Source organism: Aythya fuligula, chromosome 1, assembly GCF_009819795.1.
Source record: "Aythya fuligula isolate bAytFul2 chromosome 1, bAytFul2.pri, whole genome shotgun sequence".
NCBI lineage: Eukaryota > Metazoa > Chordata > Aves > Anseriformes > Anatidae > Aythya > Aythya fuligula.
The window spans coordinates 31,117,928-31,138,992 of NC_045559.1; the positions used below are offsets into that span (position 1 = coordinate 31,117,928).

Consider the following 21,065-nt stretch of genomic DNA (forward strand, 5'->3'; position numbering starts at 1 on the left):
TTCTGAGGAAGACAGCGTTCATAAATTAGGTGACCTTTATGCAGATCGACAAAGTGTGTTGATGAACTTCAAGTGACAATTTAAACAAGTATTGGCTGTCTGAAGTGCTTGTATTTCATAAGAAACCAACATAAAGGATGGAATGCTTTTAAAGTCTTTAAATTAAACAGGCACTTAAATGAAAATAGAGGTCATACGTGGCCAGGATAAATGAAAATGTGCATCTTTTGTGATTTTTCACACTCATGTGGTTTTAAAATATTATTATTCTTTAGAAATAGAATTTGCATGTAAATAGCATTGTTGTGAATTTATGTCATTTTCCTCATGGTATTGGATAAGTATTGACTGATGTCAATAAACAGAGCTTCTGGTATTCCAAAATAATCTAATATATATTTTTTATGCTATCCAAATATCTTTTTGCTTCGCTGATAAGAATCTGTGATAAAACTGTAAGCTTGTGCCAGAAATCACCACATGATTCAGGTGGGATGCAGCAGGATTGTGTGCTTTTTACTTGATAGGAAAAGAAAATGATACACTGCTATGTTGAATGTTTTTTCCGAAATGCTTACTCTTAGGAGAAACACTGTATCTGTTATCAGAAACTTTTAAAAAGTATTAAATGGGTTTTGGGAAACAGGAAAGTAATTTTTATGTTCTTTAAGGCCTTAGAAATGAGAGTTATTCAGAAAGCCTGTAGGACAATCTTTTTACAAAACCTGCCAAAATGTGAAAACTGGAAAATTGTTTCCTTGATAGTATCTAAGTTAGAAGCAAGAATGAGGCAGAGGCTGGAACTGAAGAGTGACTAGAAGACCCAGGCTTGAAGCTTTATCTCTAATTGCCTCTATTAGACATGGCTGAATCTGAACACCCTGGCAGCGTAACTTGTGCTATCAGAGAGGGTTTGCAGAAGCTCACTCCTTGGGGAAATTTCTTTTTCTTGTAGCATAACTTGTTTTTCAACTGTTCTGGCCCTTCCTCTTGTATACGACTGATACTTCTCCATGTAACTTAGTTTTACAAAACCAAAGATTGTAATTTGATGCATGATATTTTGAGAAAGAAAATCTTAACATTTTCTGGATTCAGTCATCAGAGAAACACTACATATGGATCAAATTCAAGTGATTAAGCTAGTTGTTGTTCATATTACTCGATCACAGTCTAGGTTGCAGTGTTTCATACTTCTAGGGCTCCTGGACATTCAGCACAGTGATTTTTGAGCTTTTTTAGGTATAGAAATCTATTCAGGTCATTTCTAACTTGCTCGTCACCACATACAGCGTCAGAGCTAGCTAGAAAGATCAACTGACCTTCACACTGAAGGCCACACTACAGTGTGGTTATTTCACATGTCCTCATGGCCACAGGGACACAGCTTCCTTGGAAACTGCATCACAGGAAAGCTGGTGCTACATTGTTGTTAAGCATGCATTCTAGAAAGGTATTTAGTTGGTATATTAATTATATAATTAATAGTCAACTGTATTATAACCATCCATATGAGTAGACATGCTTACATGTGTTGCCTCAAATGTGACATTTTTAATTGCAAATGCTTCTCCTGGCAAGCTTAAAGCTGCTGAATGTGTCATTTGAGTTTGCTGGCATTGTTCTTTTTTGTATCTTTCATTTTTTTTGAAGAAAGTTCCAAGTATTTCTATAATGAAAGAGTAATGTGACAAAGCAGTTTTGTTTTCAGCAAAAGTCTGTTGCAGTGTTTGTCCCATTTTTCGGGAGGGCTTAGGCTTAGTCCATTAAGCAGAAGATTTAGGGCTTCGCAGTCTATACAACAGAGTAAATTTTGGCATTGACTTGTGGTAGAATCCCATTTCTGACTTGCTGTCAGTGTAGAGATTTACCCAGGGTAAGTACTTTACCCTGGGTAAATTTATAAATTTAAATCAGTCTTTGGTACCCTTAAGATATTCACATATCTAACTAGAAAACCATGCACAGGATCATCTCATTTCTGCAGTAGCTCACAATGGCTAGATGGTGTGCAACAGTCAACACCAGTCCCATGGCTCTGGAAACAGAGCAGAATGGTATTTTATGTGTAACTTTCTGTGATGTTGCACTGCCCCTTAGGGCTTAGATACTGGCTGCTATTGGCGAATTAGCTCTCACATTTTGTAATGGGCCAAAAATTGGTAAGTTTGCCCTAAACACCTGAAATCGTATGAAATCACCAAGTCTTGCAGTTGCCTTTTTTAATACTAAGAGACCTCTCAAGACTTGGAGGAATTTTCTGCTTTGCTTGCAGCAGAAAGAAACCTTGCCACAGTCTTTTAGTTTTGCCAAGCTATGCTGCATTTGCAGAGTAATTTTCTGTTTTATTAGTTGTCTGTTTGTAGCAAATAAATTCTTCAGCTTGTCTGATTTAGATTTCTCTTTTCTTAAAAGAGCAGCAGCTGACTGTGTTAGTTAAATCTTCCTATCTTTGGTCTTAATGACTGTATAATGGCAATAGCAGATAAGTGGCAAAACATTGAAAGTTGGCCTTGTTTCTTTTTAGATATCTGTGACATGTTTATTGACATCTGCATTAATAACAATACTGTGCCAGAAATCCCTTATTACAGTTGCATGCCACAGAAAATGTTGAAACTGAAAATTAAAGGCACCCACCTTTTTTTATTCGTATTTTATGAGGCAAATAAAATAAGATGAGAAAGTTGATTTTAAATGTCCTTTTTAAATGCTCTAGTTTCTTTGCTGTGTTGGGATTCCATTGGGGCAATTAAGGAAGTGCTCAAACCATTTCTAATTTCTAGCATAGATTAAAGAATTTCTTTCTCCTTCCAGCCTTATCTCACCTCTTTCATGAATACCAAAATAAAGTTCAGTCAATGTCAGCACATAGCTTGATAACACTACACAAATTATTCCCCCGATATTTTACACCCATGTTTTTATGCTGCCTTTTCTCTTGTGCTTACTCTTTGGTATATTTTTCTGGTTTTCTCTAGGTCAATGGGAAGGACCTCTCCAAGGCCACTCATGAAGAGGCAGTGGAAGCTTTTCGCAATGCCAAGGAGCCAATTGTAGTTCAAGTTTTACGACGAGCTCCAATTAGCAAAGCTCAAGGTAGCTCTCAGGATGTACATCTTGTGGATGCCTGCACTCAGACTGACATCACTTTTGAGCACATTATGGCTCTGGCCAAACTAAGGCCTTCCACACCGCCAGTTCCTGATATCTGCCCTTTTCTACTTTCAGACAGGTATGGCATATATTCTCCTATTGTTTTCTAGTGAGATTGAGGCATTGCAATGGCAGGTTTGTAGCCTTCTCTTGAAAAGGTCTCAGGAACACTTTAAATGAATTATAAATGTTGTAGCAGTTATAACTGCTATGCTGTTCAGGCTTCGATGACAATCTTCATTAACTCTACTCAAGGATTAGACAACAAGAAGGAATATTGTTCTTGCTTACTTTGTGCTTATGCACAAAGTTCATCTAAAGCTAAGCCCTTATCAAGAAGAAAAACACTTCTGTGTTGCAAAGTACCAAAAAGGCTTCTAAAGCCTAGAAAGAGCTGTCTTGTTGCTTTCTGTTCTTCCAAATTTCTTGCAAAACTCATGGAAAAATTATTTTATTTAATTTAACGGTCCCCTTATTAAGGCAAAACAATTCCAAAAATATGGAGATGAAAGTATAATGTCACCTTTCATATGTCAAATAATGTGAATTAAGTTATCCCTTGGTTGAATTAATTTTCTCTGAAATGGAACTGAATACAAATATTGGCAAAAAATACAAAAAAAAAATAGGGATTAGGTCCTCCCTTAATGGACTGTTACTCCCTTTTTACTCATGAGTATTGTCATCTAGTGGTTGACCCTTAGTCTCTGTCTGTGGCCAGCAAAACTATGAAAGCCCTGAAGCTTTCCAACTGACTTCCCGGCATGCTGTACATCTCTGCAGAAATGATGCAGAGAACATACCACTTTTGACCTTGATGTAACTCTGTTTTTAGAAGTTCTAGGTAAGCTGCGTAGATGACCATATCAGAGAGAGAGAACCTGCTGGATAGATCCTACTATTTAATTCTAAACAGCTGAACATGTATGTTTTTGAGTTGTTACGGTACTACTAAACTGTGTGCTACTGTGATTGAAGTTCCCATACTCTCAGCATGGGGAAGAGTTTCCTACTTTGGTTTGAGGTAGATCCACAATGGGTGTTGCATGGTTAAGACCTAAGGAGTCTGAAGAGCTAAGGCCACCTTGGGTCTGCAACTGTACCTAAGTGCATGTCATAAAGACCTCATTATTTGTGCCCCAAGACTTTGTAACCATGCAATTTAATAACATTTTACAGTGTGTAGTTATTCAAATGCACTTCACCACCCTGTTATCCCTTTAACAAAAGAGGATAATGCAACTTGTGTAATGCAAGCACTTGAACAATTTGCCAGCCTGGTGTGGGTTGTAGATTGAGGATGTTCATGTGTTTGTAACAAGTTAATTGGTAAGCTGCCACTGGCCATGATGCAGCATATGAATGTGGAGTTAGGTAGATTTATGAGCATAAGGAATTCCAAATAGTCATAATTAAGTAGTTTGGCCCCAAACAGACCTTTTTACATAATCACCCTGTATAAATCTGACAAAAGATGAATCCAGCAAAATGAACTAAGAATTTGAGCTTTTGAAAACAGCCCTTTCTACATCCTAATGCTGTTTTATTCATGCTCTCAGGCCCTCCAGAATAATATTCCAAAGATAAAACTACAGAAAGGGTTTGTGTATGTGTTTTTAATATTTATTTATTTATTTAATTGTTTCATATACTTTTGTTTTACTGCTTTGTTCCACATAGCTGCCATTCTCTTCACCCAGCGGAGCATGAATTTTACGAAGGTAATGAGTATCTTTCCAGCCTGCCTGCTGATGCAGATAGAACAGAGGACTTTGAGTATGAGGTAAGACCACTGGCACACTGCAGCCTCTCTGTTACTACAGATATGGTACTTGCACAGATAGGATCAGGTTCTTGTGCAAAATAAAGGAAAAAAAAAAAAAAAGAGAGAGAGAGAGAGAATGGGAATACTCTGCCAAAGAGTGTTCAAACAGTGTTCTTTTCTATACCTGTGTAACGTCACAAGCTTTGGGTTAGGTTATGCATGTGAAATGTGAAAGTGGAATCTTGCACTGGTTGTCTTCGTACAAGTTCAGGATACTTATTCTCTCTTTGTTCAGTGGAGACAGTAAATCTGCTACTTTCTTTTTGAAGTTATGACACTTTAAGGAAAACCTTTCCAAAATTAAAAATGGTAACTGGAAGCTTAATTGTCATCTTTTTTTTTTTTTTTTTTCCCCTTCAAATTTTAAGAATTAATTGGCCTTTTTTCTTATGCCTTAGGGATAAGTCTTACAGATACTTGGATGCATACTTGAGTGTTTGTAAGATCAGGCTACATCTCTGAAAATGAATATAATTTCTGTTACTTGCTCTTTCCTATTTGACATTGTAAGTGTTGCAATTAGAAGAAATTGTGCTCTGTACTGCAAATATCCCTTTGCTGTTAATGCATTGTATTCTCTAGTGATGAGGCTGGATGTCTTTCTGAATCGCTGGAAAAAATTGTGTAGCTTCCCAAAATGATAACATTTGATTGGTGTTGTTGCTCTTCGTTAGATTTTCATTTCAATATCTAAATAGTGTTTGTGTCTGCCAGTCATTAGATTTTTGTCTTTTCTACTGTTATGTAGCAACAAAATATTTGTAGGGGCAGGCATAAGAAGCAGATGGCTCTTTTTAATATTAAACAGTTCTGAGTCTTTGCATAAGTTCAAGTTACTGTATTTTAAATAAGAGTGATTATAAATAATTAAACATCTTTAATACAAGATTTAAAATATCCTATCTTTCTGTTTGCTGTACCTTAAGAAACATTTTTAAAGGTTTCACATAACTGCTTGACATTTGGAAATGAAATGAATGGCAAAAGCTTTGGCAAATATGCTGTGTGTTCACTTTTATCTTGTCTTTAGCAGCTAAGATGCTCTATTGCAAGTTCAGCCCATTGTTCTTTTCTTCTAGCAGCCTGGGGAATCTGAAGTTCTTCCCCCAGGAAATAGAAAAATCAAATAACATCTACTTAGTGAATCTCAATCAGAACAAGCAAACTTTTATTTGAACTCCTCAAAAAATCATTGCTAGGGATTAGTGAAATCATTATTTCTTCCCAGTTGGTTTTTGATGTGATATCTCACAGTACAAGAGTATCAGGGCTTAGGTTCTGCTTTGACTCCCCAGGTGTAATGCAATATTAAATTTCCCTATCAAGTGTGTTTGTTTACAGTGCTTCTTTCTTACCTGTAATAGAAACTTTTTTTTTTAGAAAAAATAGAAACTATTTTTTTTAATAGTGATATTTAAGTAAATTAGTAATGGAAACATCTAGAAAGAATACATTAAAAATGGTAGTTAGTTGAAAATATTTTTCATCATTTAATCAGAGTATCGGTGACATTAAAATGCTAACAGATTTCAAATCTATATAGGGCCTACCTAGTGGAATCAGGTCCTCTTTATGACTGTTATTAATCACTAATAATAGTTGGCATAAGTATTATGACAGTGGCAAATGCTTGGGCAGGTTCTCAGTTGCCTGTAATTGCTACTAATCACACCATCATAGTCATTAATTTGCTATCAGTTGTGATTCAGTTGCCCGAAGCAAACTCACTGAGTGATTGAAATAGCATTTCATATGAAATTCAAATAGGAAAGGAACTGTATGGCTTCCTTTGAAGAGGAGCCTATTCTACTAAATATGTAAGTTTTGAAGGGGAAACATCATGGAGCCTTTTACTAGAAGAGCTCTAAATGTGAAAAGCTTTCCCAAAATTTAAGCCTGTGTGGTAATATTATGATTTAAGTCACTCATTGGTTGTATTAACTGTCATTTAAGTTAATAACATTTAAGTAAGAAGTTAGTAAACTCCCCTGTTGTAACCAGATAACATTAACATTATTCCAGATAGCTGGATCATTGATCCATGAAAGATATATATTATCTCTCTTCGAAACCAAGTCTCATAAAGGACAGAGTCAAAAGGGATTTATTATCTGCGCTGGTGGATTTGGAGGAGAAGCAGTAGGACAGTCAGCAGAGCAGAGGCAATGGTTCGGTGCTGTCAAGGTCTCCACAACAATATTGGCTTAGGTGTACACTCCTGTGGCCACTCAATCCACCCTGTCTTCTGACTCCTTGGTTATGTATTGTTATCACCACCACCATTACTTGATTGTGAAACAGGTGTTAGAAGCGATCCAACCTTTTTAAAAATATATCCTTTTTTTACAGGGATTTTAACCTAGCCCTGCTGCCTGATCTGATTTCCAGCATGGCTTCACAAACTACTGTGTTGTCAAAACTGAATGGTGTGCATAGCAGAATCAGGGGGGGAAAAATGGTCAAGTGTTTAGGAAGACAAGTTTTAAAACCAGCACAGGGCACCCTGTGGGCTGCAGGCAGGATGGAAGAACCTACTCTATTTCCCACCATTTGATTTCTCCTGTGCTTAGAGGATGGAGTTTTCCTATAATTACTGTGATTTCTGTAGAGCTAGAATTGTATCGTTTCTCTCTTAATTTTGTCATTTTTTCCTTTGTAAGAGATTTCTGTTGTGAACATCAGCTAATTCCATACAGCAAAAAACTACCTGGTGTTAGGACTGTGTTTAGTGTTGCTTTTGCTAAAAGGATACAGGTAAGCAGTTCACAGGTCCCCATGGCAAACCAAAGAATTTTAAAAATTAATTTTAAAGCTAAACCTAGAGATTTCAGAAAAGCTTTGAAACAAGATAGGGAGCAGAAAGAGAACTAGAACAATGCCCAATAATTTCCCAGAAATGTTATTTTAGGTAAAGAATGCATCAGTTTTGAGATAACAAATGCAAAGTGCTAAGCCAAAGTAGGAAGAACTGAGATGACTAGCAACGGAGATGATTTAACAAGAATATTTTCCAAGAAAGGGAGTGTCCTGAAAATCTTTGATCAACTTGGAACTTGCTTATAGATATGTGCTGGAGTTTAAGCACCTGAATTACCACCATAAAAAGGAAACAAGAGGGTCACTGGGGATATGGACTTGTATTTGCCAGTGGATTTGGTAGGATTAGACACTCTTCTACTCCATTTATAAATGAGAAAAACCCAGTAGTTTGTGCTCAGATTGCCACAGCTCAATAAACTCAAGTACAAGCCAATTGTCTTGGAAGGGTGAACTCCCTAGGAGGCTCATTAGGCTCCATTCAGCACCATGCTTTAAAAAAATGGCTGGGATGATGGCAGAGCTGGGGGATTGCTGAGAGCCAGCTCATGTATCTTTAGGTTGCTCGTGCAAAGCTTGTCCTAAAAGGAATGAGAATTGTTGATATGTATTGAGACAGGGGGCAGAGCCAGCATCACTCTGTGTTGGCAGATACAGATCAAAAGATTTGTGTTTCTGGCATAGCCAGATACTTATAAGGGCTTTTAAGATAAAGTAAGAACTGACCGATCTGTAAATGCTCAGTTGGACTTACAGTCAAGATAACTGAAAGAGAGACAAAGATATTCAGGGTCATACCCAGCTCCTCCATGGCTATGAGTTGTGCTGCTGGAATTACATGAGGTGATATTACAGTATGCATCACATTGTCTGCTACCAATAATGCAAAAGGACTAAAACCATCGTAGCACCCAGTAATTGTGTGTCGAACCTATCTCTTAAATTTGTACAGCAGATTTGTCCTTGCAAGAAGAACAGAAGATAGTGGTACTTGAGAGGAGTAAATAAGTTATTGAATATGTGCTTCTTTAATAACATTTCTGAACCTGCTATCAAGGAGAGAGAAGCATCATAGACTTGGTTAGGAACATTACCAGTAATACAAAAATAAAGGGAAAAACAGTTACATGGTGGAACAGTGAAATAAATTAAAAAAAAAAAAAAGTGCTGGACAAAGGAGCATATCACTAATATCTGGTCTAATATCACTATCTAATATCACAGAGTGAATATCACTAATATTCACTCTGAGGAGACTGCCTTTCAAAAAGAGCAAACAGAAACAGAAGAAAATAAAAGAAGTTAGTGTATGTCACTAAACCAACAGACATGCACATGAGATGTGCAGGTAACTTTTTTCCGTGGCAAACTTTTGTAAAATCTTTTGCGTCCAAACAATGAAAGGGTCAGAAGTCCTACCAGGAATGGCATCTATAGTAGAGCACAGTTACATTTTCTTGAGAAAAAGCAATCTGAGAACACCTGTTATTTTGATTCCTCCTATGCCCCAGAAAATAGAACTTCTGGAAACTAGAAAATTGATACGAACGGTGCTTGACTGCATCATCAGTATCTTCTCCTAAGTAGAGCAACCTGTAGTGCTCTAAGGGTTGGTTAATACCTTGTGTCAAAAAGGAATAGTCTTAAGTTCATAGTTTGTAGTTTCAAGGGCCAGATTTTTACTCAGGATAAGGAAATAAATGTGTGTGTCTGCACATTGAATGTAAGCGCTAATTTATGGCTATGCACAGCCGTTCATTTAAATGTGTTGATAAGTATTTGCACTCATAAATCTGCTAACTGTAAATGTAGATTAGCCCTTTATGTATACCACTGGCCTGATCCAAACCCATTGAAATTGCTGAGGTTTCCTATTGACCTAAGCATTTCTGGATCAGATACTGTTGGCTGTTTTAACAAATTACTAAAAATGGAGCTGGCAGAGAGAACAGCTAGAAAATTTGGGGAGTTGCCTATGAGTGAGGTTTTGTATATATCTCTTCTCATCGAAACCAAAAAAACTCCCATAGGGGAGAATTTTATCCTGTTAATTTCTCTTACCATTTCTGAATATCCTATCAGATGCTATGCAGCAGTAAAGCTTTGGTTTGCTATTCCAATAACACTCATAAGTATTATATCTGTATGAAGGAAGGTTGCTATTTCAGGTGCAAGTTTTATTTTCCTTCTTCTGTGACATAACATTTTGGAAGTGGTCAGTTGTATTGGTGTCTTTTCAGAACAAAAGAGGAGTAGTTTTGTTCAGATTAGTAATCTGAGTGATGCTGTTGATCCAGATAAAGTCACTCGAAGGCAAAAATATTTGTGGGGGAGGCCCTCAGTTTTCTAGGTAAGCCCTGCTGAAGCATAGCCACCAGCGCCTTCCTGGAAGGCCTACCCCTGATGTGGTAGGCCAAGAGAGACCTGCCTGCCTTGTGAATTCATATTTAAGGCCTCTCCAACACAGGGATTTTTTAACCAATAAACCAAATGGATCTGTCTATCTCATAAATACATATTTAGGGCCTTTTTAACATGAGGATTACAGAGCTGATAGTCGGTAACAGCTCCCTTCAGAGCTGTGATAGCCTGCAAACTCCCCTTTGCGAACATTACAGGCGCTTGTGGCAATGCAATTGGAGCTCCTGCTTCAATTGCTCACACCTGAATAAACAGTTTTTATGGGAGCAGCATCTGTGCACACACTGCCAGTGCTTCTGGTAGCTAGTCAGGCTCTTTTGTTTTGTTACCTGATGAGTGTTTCTGTATGAAGAAGCTAATCCAAAAGATGCATAAGCAGCAAAATTGAAAACATTTCTGAGATAAGAATTTTCCCAAAATCCCTTACGTGTAGCATGGATTTTCTCTTTACAGCTATAAAGTCATGTTCTTTATTTAATAATATAAAGGGGATAGAGAGAGAGAAAGAAATCCTGTTTTGGTGGGGATCACACAAGGCAAGTTCCAGCCATGTGCAGATACAATGGCAGTGACATGAATGAGCAGAACCACTCTACTACCTTTGTCACTTGCTATCAGATTGTATTTTTTTCTTCTGTATTTTCTGCTGGGATTGGATTCTTTCCTTCTGAGCCTCTTAAAACTTGGGATGAATCAGAAAAGAGCCCTCAGTGAATAAAAGGCAGATTTCAAATTCAGCAACCACCAGATATAATTGAAAAGAGAAGGCTTCAAGAAATACGATGTTATACAGGCAGAATCCTAATAAAGACGTAGGTGTTGCAATGTAGAAGAGCCAAAGTCTTGGATGAGGTTGTGTCTTTCCATTGCAGTCAGAGCTGATTGGTGTGAGAAGGGAAATGTGAAAAGGCTTGCTGGTAAGCATGATGTAGGTTTTAGGTGGCAGAGCAAGTACTGCTTGCTGCATGCCTTCTACTAGTGCTTTCAGGGGGCAAGGACTGAACTAACAAGTCAGAGTGGGCTCAGATAAACTTGGAGTTACTGCCCTACATCTGTTTTCTGACCAGCAGTTTGTTACTGCCTAGAAGTTACTGCCGAATACATGATGCCCCACAGCATACAGACATTATACCAAAATGGTTATTCAGGTATTTTGTGGTAATTTTTAATATTAACTAACACCTCTTAAGGAGCATGGTGAAGGAAATGAACATGCATATGTGTGCCTGTGATCTGGAAAATCACAAAAATACAAAGAAAAATACAGACCATTTTTTAAAGCTAGTAAGTGGAAAGCTTGCAAGGAATTCTTTTATGCCTAGTAAATAGATTATTATAGATGTTTCAGTTGGATCTGTGAAAACACTACAATAGTTAGGGCTTTTTAAAGCATTCCTTGAGATTTTTTCATTTAAACTTAAAAGTAGTTCTGAGCTACTAATACCTAGCTTGTGATCCCTCTGCCTCTCACTGTGGACTATTAAATTGGAAAGGTGACAGTTAAAATGGAGAAATGGCACTGGCATATTTTTTTCTGTAAATCATTGAGTAGTACTGTGTAATAAATAAAATAAGACTCTCTTACAATGCATTTGTCATACTGTAGCACTAGTATTTTTTTCTGGTATTTTCACTGGTATTTTTATTTTTAAAATGCCTGGGGAGTTAAGTCACCATAATCTTCTCATAGCCAATAATAAGTATGGAATTTTTCCCAAACTGTGACTAATTGTACATTGTAAATGAGGAAAATAGTGTTAAAAAAGAAGCATTCCTTTATTACTTTTTTTCTTTTTTTTTTCCACCTGCCTTTTAAGAATTGCAGTCAGTTTTCAAGTATAAATTAATTAGACTTAACATCATTCCATGAGGGTACTTCAGTATTACTATATCCTGCATTGCTACAGGAATTCACAAGCAGGTGAACTAAGGACAGTAGTATTGATTGACTTGCCAAGTCAGTCAGTGACAGAACTGGCAGTAAAACACAAGAGTCTTTACTTCTAATGCTTTTTTTTTTCTTTTTTTCTTTTTTCTTTTTTTTTTTTTTCTTTTTCATTAAATCACTCTTCTTTTTAGTCATATGATCATTTAGATGGAGGAGGATATCAGGGTAGTTTCTGCCATAGTTGTTTGTTAATTTTGAGTATGTTACTGTATCTCATCACAAAAATCTGACATTCAAAGCAGATGAAGTTGCTGTTATCTAACCTCCCATAAGTAATGAATATCCCAATTTAATGGCTTGAATTTTGTCCCCAGCATCATGAGAGAACAGCGTGAAAAAGACACAAAACTGACATGGGCAAATTTATCAAAGTTATTACCATTTCCTGTGTTTTAAAACAAGAGGAAAATATATCAAGTCACTGATATTCATTTTGTTTCATGATTTCATAAAACAAACACAGCATTACTCCTCACTTCACCTGAAAGCTAATAAAAATTCTTCCTTGTTGTCAGGGCTTGTGTTTTCCCTTGAAAATGAAGAAAAGTGAGCTTAGTTCAGCAGCACTTTATTGTTGGGCAACATTACAACATATGGCATGTGTTTTTCACTCAGTGAAGGAAGAAGAAGGTGCTGGCAGTATTTTCATATTTATGGAAATCTGTGGGTTATAAATCTTCTGTTTTGGATAAGTGTTTTGTGTAGACAGTTTTTATAGCATTATACCACATACTTGCATATATGCTTTACAGTGAAAACATTTCTAAGACTTTTATTAATGCTATTTTTCATATTCTTCCTGTTTGAAGGTGTGTGTAGTATGTCTTGGAAACATGGAATCTGGCTATACAGACAAAGGACAGGAGAAAACAATTTCTTTTGTATATTACTTATAATGTCACTCTTTTAAAGCATAGTATCTTAGGAACTTCAAGAGCACAAGAAGCAAGGACCAAATCCCTCTAGTAAGATGGGAACCTTTTACAGGAAAGTGGACTTTAAACAAGGTTTGAGTATTATGCATGCTGGGCCTTCTGAGGAGAAATCAAAAAGCAGGCAAGGTCTTTTCTCTGGAAGTTTGCTTTTTTATTTAATGAGGCAGCTCTTCAAAGAGAATGTGATAGTCATTCCTGGAGGGCATGGTTGGTGAGCAGGAACGCAGGTGAGACTGTATTGTGCATCAAAAAAGCAGATGATGAATTTGCTTTGTATTTCATCTCATGATTTTGTCAATCTATGCAAGTACGTGTTTGGGGATGGAGGACATTTCCACGGGTAACAGAAGTCTGAACAGCTGAAACTCAGCATGGATATGGTGCGATATGGTGCCCATAGACCTCGTTTTGGTGCCAGGAAAATGAAAATGTGTTTTTAAAGTCGGCACATATCACTTCATGTGCTTGATTTATATAAAAATTGCATGTTTTAACTATACATATTTTAATATGTATGTAGGTGGAATTTTAGCTTTGTGTTTTCTAAGAATATCTAATTTTATTAGTTCAACTTAAAATTTAGCTTTTTTTTCATGGTATTTTGCATTTATTGTACTGGAAAAGCATAAACTGAATTACAGGAAAGTGTATTTCTCACAGCTGTCTAAAATGGAAAAATAATATTTTCAACTTGTTTTTAATTAATATTTCAAAATAGCCTTCACACAGTTGTAGATCAAGGATGTCCATATGTGTAGCATTGTAACTAGTTTGGAGTTTGAATCTACAACAGTGTGTTCTGCTGTCCAGATAAATGTTTGCTGCAGCAGATGTTAGCACATCTGTTATGCCTCCCCATTTCGATTGGCTGCCTGGATGTTTAGAAAGTGCTGATGAGGCAGATAAATCTTCTGACACGTCTCAAGCCCAAAGCAGGCAGGCAGCAGCAATAATGATGCTTACAGAGCCAAGTGCTAGGCAGTAATATTTTGAAATAAAACAAAAATAAAGTATGACTTTATCTGCAATAAGTGAAATTTATTGTGAAAAGTGAAAGCTAATTTTACCAAGTGATTCTCAGCTGATTTGAACTGCAGCTATGTCAACCTCTGAACTTTGTGTATCTAAGGTTTGTCTGTTAGCAAAAAGCACCTGCTACAGCTTAGAAAGAGCTCTGAACTATTAAGGGGCTCTTTAATACACTTAGGATTGCTGGGAGTTTGGGTTAGAAACAGCTGCAGCATATCTGTTTTTTTTTTTGGAAGGGTAAGTTATCTACTGCACGTGTGAAGTTCCTGATCTTACCATAATCCTAACTTTCAAAAGGTTTTCCTCTACCCCTCAAAGCTTCTCAGATTTGAATACTTTTATATCACTAGAGTCAGGAAAATTCCAGACATGGGGATCTTCTCCTGAGAAGATCAATATATGTATCAAAGAGGGCATTTGTGGACAGAGAAGGATATATCTGAAGATCTCAAGTGCTAAGGCTGGTTTCAAAGTACATAGAGCTTTAGCATGTATTGGATCCCATCCTGACTTAAATCTTCATGAATGGTAAACAGAAATGTAGAAGCCACTGCAAAGATTTTAGCACTGATGCCATATGCTCACATGGTTCCATTCCCCTCAGGAAACATCACCACTAAATTTCGAAGTTGCTTTCAAAGACCCTTATTTAAGGCAAGATCAGAAATTGCAAAGAGAACCTATCCTAGAGGGGCAAAGATGTGGATGTTGATTATATAGATGATATTGTTGGTCCTATAGTTTATAATATACACTTGAGAATCTACAGAACTATGGAGTACCTAAACAAGGAGACCACGTAGTCCAAACCCCTGCTGAAACAAGGACCAATTTAGGCCATACTGCTCAGCTGTCATCCAGCTGAAATCAGAATATATCTAAAAGTGGAGATTCTATGTCTCTGGACAACTCTTTCCAGTGTTTTGCTACCCTCATGATAAGAAGTACTTTTTTTGATATCTTACTGAAATTTCATGCATAGCAACTTGTCTGTTGTCCCCTATGTCTGTCACTGTGCACCTCCAGGAAGAGTGCTCGTAAATTGCCTGGACTCTTGCATTTGCTACTTGAAGGAAGCAATAAGACCTCCTTATTAAGGAGACCCTTCTTTTTAAAAGCCTAACTGAATGTGGTTCTCCCAGCCTCCCCTCATCAGAGATGTGCTCCATCCACATAATTAGTTAATGGATTTCTATCCCGATGTAGAGTGCTATATTCCCATCTGATAACCAAGAGAAGGTCTGCTCAAACACTTCATGTAAATGGCTCAAAGCCGTTTACATTGGAAAACAGATCTGGGAGCAATATCTGGAAAGCCCCCAATCCCTAAATTTGACTGGTAAAGTTTGAATTTGTTAGTTTTCGTAGCTGAAATCTTTCTGATTTCTTAGCTGAGCCTTTTATTTTTCGATATTGAAAGCCAAGGAGTTTCAATATGGAGGTCAGGATAAGAGCTGTAATGAAAAATGAGATTTTTTTTTTTCTTCTAATATATTTAATAATAAATCTCCTTCTTTTATTTTCATCAAAATTGTCCAAAAGCAAACGTCTTATTTGGAATATGGAGTCTGCAAGCCAGTGTGACATTTTAGTATGTTCACACACACTGCACAATGGAATAGCTACTACTCCCGTCTGCTTATCTCATTTTACCATAAGGTTCAGTTTCTGTCGTCTGTGTTATTCCCACCTACTTTGTTCAAGGAGAAGAAAGTGAGAATGTAGAATCTAAGATCAGTGAAAAGGAAACCCTTAGCTGCATATCATCAGCTAGTTAATTATACTTTAAACTCTTCTCATATCCTTGCAACTTCACACATTTATTGAGTGAAAGACTGAAAGTGAAGACCAAGGCTGACTACTGAGAAATGCCATATCTAAGCAGTTCATCATGGATCTCTTTGCTAGGAAGCAAGAATTCATGCTTTTCTCAAGTACAGAACATACCAGAAGGGGTGTTGGCTCTCAAGCAGGTGAAAACATTTATACAAATATAACATAGGAAAATATATGCATATCATTAAGTATTTCTACTTAGCATTAATTGAGTTAGCATTCAAACTGTGCCATGGGCAAAGAACAGAAACAAAGAGAATGAATAGGGAGGTAAAAGATTTAGGAGGAAAAGTAAGATGATCATGACTTGTTTAAAATAACAAAATAAGCTGAGGACATTTGACCTTTCAGTAAGTATGATCATTTAGATAATAGCTTTTTTTTTTTTTTTTTTTTTTTTTTGTAGTAGTATAGTAGTAGTATATTTTATGTTTAATCCTTCCTATAAGAGTTGATTTTTTGATTTGTCTTTTGACAAGGATCTGAAGGTTTGGTATTTATGCATGCTAGCTGAGGGGGAAAACTGAAGCTCAAGTGGATGTTTGTGACTTACTGGAGGATATACTGACAGCTGTTGTGCCTTTTACAGGCAGGAAGTTTATAATCTGTAAAGGGTTTGTTTTTTCGTTTGCTTTTTCCTCTTTGACTTCCTTATGAGATACAGTCACTGTAAAGTCCACCACGTGTCTTTAAGCTCAAGGCTTAAAATATCCATTAGAAGCAAGTCAGAAAGGCCATACTAAGACTGGGAGGCCCACAGAATTAGATACTGTGTTTATCTCATCCCCATATGCTTATACCCTTCCTCCCACGGCAATGCTAAATTTGTTCACGAAGCAGTGATCAAAGGTTTCTCACGTTCATGGTGCCCTCCAGCTCCATCTTTCATCCAGCCCATGGCCCCATCTGCTCTGCGACTGCTGTCCGCCCCCTGTCCTCACCCATTGGGAGTCTCAGCTGACACTTGGGTGTCTTCCCCCTCCCACTCATGAACATCAGACTGCTACTGATCATCTCGCATCGGACATTTTGAATATGTACCAGCAGGCTTGATGTGCCTTAAGTTACTCTGTTGTTTGGTTTGCTGCATAGGAGTGCAGTATGCACAAATATTTACCCTCCGGAGCTGCAAGGGGAGAAGAAATTGCCGTATCCAGTGGAACTTCATTGTCAAAGGATTCGTCAACTACAGGGCCAAATTCTGCTTCCACAGTTGCAAGATGATATTTTATTATTAGGTGCCTATACATCAGCATGCTAATTCTGTTTTTTGTTTGTTTGTTTGTTTGTTTGTTTCTGCTACTACTCTCTTTTTTTTTTTTTTTTTTTTTTTTTTTTTTTTTTTTTAACAATGGTATCATTGTCAACAACATCCTGCTGTCCCAGAACATTCTTTGTCTGGATACAAAGCAGCATGTGGCTCTAAGTGTAGCTATAAAGGAGGGATCAGCAGGAAAGTAATTTTGTTTTTAAATATTTCTCAATCTATGTTGTATTTGCGTTTGTATTATGCATTTGAGAAATGCTTGCTGATATTTTTCCTTTCTGCTTTGATGTAAACAAATCTCATATCATAGATTCTCAAATCTAAAACAGACTTTGAAAAAATGAGGATTAAATGAGACCTTATCCTAGAAAGTAGAGCCCCCACCCCTTGGACAGAGCATTGTTTCTCCCCACCATGTGGAATGGAGATAACCCTCTGTTTCTTTGTGGTAAGCTACCAACCAAATCCATTCTGGCAAATCTGACACCCAATGTGATTTGTCCTTTTCGATGCTGTTTATGAGAAGTCAGGACGGTCTTCTGTCAAAATTGATAAGTGAGAAGACAGTGGGGAATGCAATTTTATTTGTAACAGCACAGCTGCCAGCAGTTCCAGCTTGTTTACATCTAGGCTGGCTCTGTCTTGCTCCATAGCTTTTCTATTTCCATCCAAATAGCCCCCAAGTACATTGTGGATGTGCCTGTCTATGTAAAATCTGCATAAAAGAACACACTGGGAGTGTTAGAGAAGGAAAAAAGAACTTACTTCTTTAGGTTCTTTTCACAAGTCAAGAACATCAGTAGCTTTAAAAGCAAAATCTTGATCTTTACCAAATCTCCATTTTCATTTACAAAATAGCTTCTAAAACTGAAATGTAATCTGCTAAAATCCTGTGATGCTTATTACCTGCCATGGTGAAGGTGCCTGAGGAGGTAAGAGCTTAGCTTTTTTGATGAAAGCATTCTTTCTCCAGTGGAAGTGGTCAGTGTTTGTAAATTAAATCCACAAACATTTAGATATAAGTTTATTATTTGTGGAAAAAATGCAAGAGGATCCTGCAGTGACATGTGAAGTGGAGGGCAGTTTAATTACACACTGCTTCACTCTGAATACTTCTGCTACATATCCTACAATTAGCCTCCGCTACATAGGCATTAACATATTTCCTGGAAAATCCTTTTGACAAGGAAGCGTAACTCTTGATGGTCTTGTGATAGTTCCCAGGTCTATGAAGCCTTTGTTTGCCTGCTATATAGCTTGCCTTCAGTCTGGCAGTCCCAGAATCCCAGGCATTTTTGATCTTTTTTTATTAGTGCACTTAAGAAAGCTGCAGTCATAGCCATTTCTTTTATACAATCTCTCCTGTGAGCTGTTTCTTTATCATAGCCCATGCTATACACACAGGTATCGGGGAGGTGAAGTTAAGAGGTTTTTTTTGTTTTACTGATGTAGCTTTTGGCAGGTGAACTTTTTCAGCAGACTAAAAATTCTTGTTTCATTTTGCTATTTCTGCTATTGCTGTTATTAATAAATAATTGGTTTCCACATGGTTTACCATTCAAAAGTATAGTCCCAAGATGGCTGTAAATGTCTCTGCTCTGGTTTCGTAAACTGTGGGATCATCAGACACTTTGTGTTCTCACTATAGATGTGAAATATATATCTACATTTTTTAGGAGTGGCGATCATGCTCTTAATGAATTGTTTGATGATTGCTAAGGGAGATTCTTCTGCAGTGTGACTGACCTGCCTGGCACCTACTTACATAGGTACATATACACACATGCATAGATATAGGTATGCACACAGTATTTAACTATATCTATACACATGAATAAACAGACCCACTCCCCTCCACACAGACACTTGAAGATACATGTAAACAATTAAATATTTAACACCTCTCAAATCTGAATACAAAATAACTAACTTAAAAAGAAATTGCTTTGTTAATTGAATTTTGGTGGCACCACAGGCTCTCTTCATCTAAACAGGGATTAGTAGCCCTTGAGGGGAAAAAAACATAGTATTTAATATAATTGATGATTTCTAGTGATACTAGGATTTGCACATCTTTTTCAGACTTTCATAAACTTACTTCTGGTCATTGTTAAGAGATGTTGCTGTTAAACCTGCGTAACTAAGAAAGATGGAAACATGATTTGGGGAAGTATAACGTCATACTTCTTTGAAACACCAAGCTTCTCTTTTAAGAGTATAGTCTTACCTGTTGTCCATACCCTGATTGATTGTATGTGACAGTCACATTTCCTGTTGCATGGAACAAATTCAGAGGTAAAATAAAAGGCATTTTAAAAGAAACTCTGAAGAACACCATATATTCTACTGCTGGGGCTTTTTGTTGTTGTTGTTTTTGCAAACCCAGGCTGTTGTTTCCTCTTTTTTATACCCACAGTCACTTGCAACATATGCTTTTATGTAACATGTAATACCATTCTCATCGCTTCTGAACTTGAGTTAAATTTTCTTTGTAGAAGCTCCACTGTTAGCACTTCACCCTCCTAGGACTTCATTAGATTGAACTGTTAGCCTGTTCCTGTAAGAATAGAAGGATAACTCTGGTATTATTTATTTTTATTTCATGAGCACGATTGTGCCAGTGATGAAAAGTGTGGGGCATTATGAAGATTAAATATTATAGAAGGTAGCAACATAAATGACTGGTGATTTGGCAGTCTGGATAAGGCGTATCCCTCTATCTACATGGAGAATAAAACCAAGAAAGTGAATATGATTGTTGATAGAGTGCCAGGATGTTCTGCCATTTTGAGCTCTGCCTGATAAATGTCTGGGTGCTCACCATCATTCCTAGGAATGAAATATAAAGTGCTAAAATGGGATTATTAAACAAAATAATGAGACTAGGAGCAGGCTTTTCTTGGTTTCCATAGTTTACGGAAACAACTAGAAAGAAGCTGATAAAATCAATCTGACTTTGCTAGGATGACCTTCTTATAGTAACCCTGACTGAAAGTGTAAAGAGCAGCCACAATTCAACTGTGCGTATAAACTGGATGTTGATCTCACCCATAAAGATGTCAGCACAGGAAGATACTGAAGAATGAACTTTAATTTTAAGGTGCCTGTAGTCCCTTTGCACTTCTGTTTGATGCTTCAGAAGAATGACACTATTTCAGATGATTTTTTTTTTTTTTTTTTTTTTTAGGTATAAACAGTTTATTAAAATAAGTCAGACCTTAATGTACTTTCTCAGTTAATTCTTCATTGATCTGTTCTGTAAGTACTCTGTTCTTGGTCTTTTCTGCTTCATTCACTCAGTTAATCATTCTGTTAATTATGCCATTAACAAAATGAACATTAAAACAGTTACTTGGATATTACTACAGATGAAAAGGAAAAGCAGAGATAGAGACATATATTTTCTTATTTTGTTCAATTACATTGTTTTTGTTCTTAAAATTTATGGAAAATACTACCCTCCTTCACCTGGGGTTATCAGATATTGGGCGTACTCATTGCGTTCAATAAGCCTTGACTTCTTCTGAAGGTAAAATCAAGGGTACAATGTAGAATAACTAGCCTGGTACTAAGATACAACTTTACAGATGCTTATGAAAAAAAAAATGAGTAAACAAGATAAACTGTCAGCTAAACCTTGTTAATTTAGCATTTGCAAACTTTTAGGTCATCCCAGCTGTGAGATAAATTGTGTAAACCCTTTGGAGCTCTGCCTGATAATGGTCTGTAAGAGGATAAAACATAAAGGTGTTTCAGTTCACACCTAGAGTTGCTTGAGAATATGCACGTGGCCACTTGCTGCAATTTAGAGATGGGCAATAATTCACTAAT

At 36.9% G+C, this 21,065-nt stretch overlaps 1 protein-coding gene across 2 annotated transcripts in view; it reads left to right on the forward strand.

The window, feature by feature from the left end:
• The window catches only part of PDZRN4 (PDZ domain containing ring finger 4), a 243,547-nt gene that overhangs the window by 197,078 nt on the left and 25,404 nt on the right, over window positions 1–21,065 (forward strand). For both annotated transcript variants that reach the window (XM_032200568.1, XM_032200576.1), the window contains 2 exons: window positions 2,982–3,235; window positions 4,837–4,939. In XM_032200568.1, the coding sequence (XP_032056459.1) occupies window positions 2,982–3,235; window positions 4,837–4,939 (357 nt within the window). The remainder of the gene's footprint in view (window positions 1–2,981; window positions 3,236–4,836; window positions 4,940–21,065) is intronic.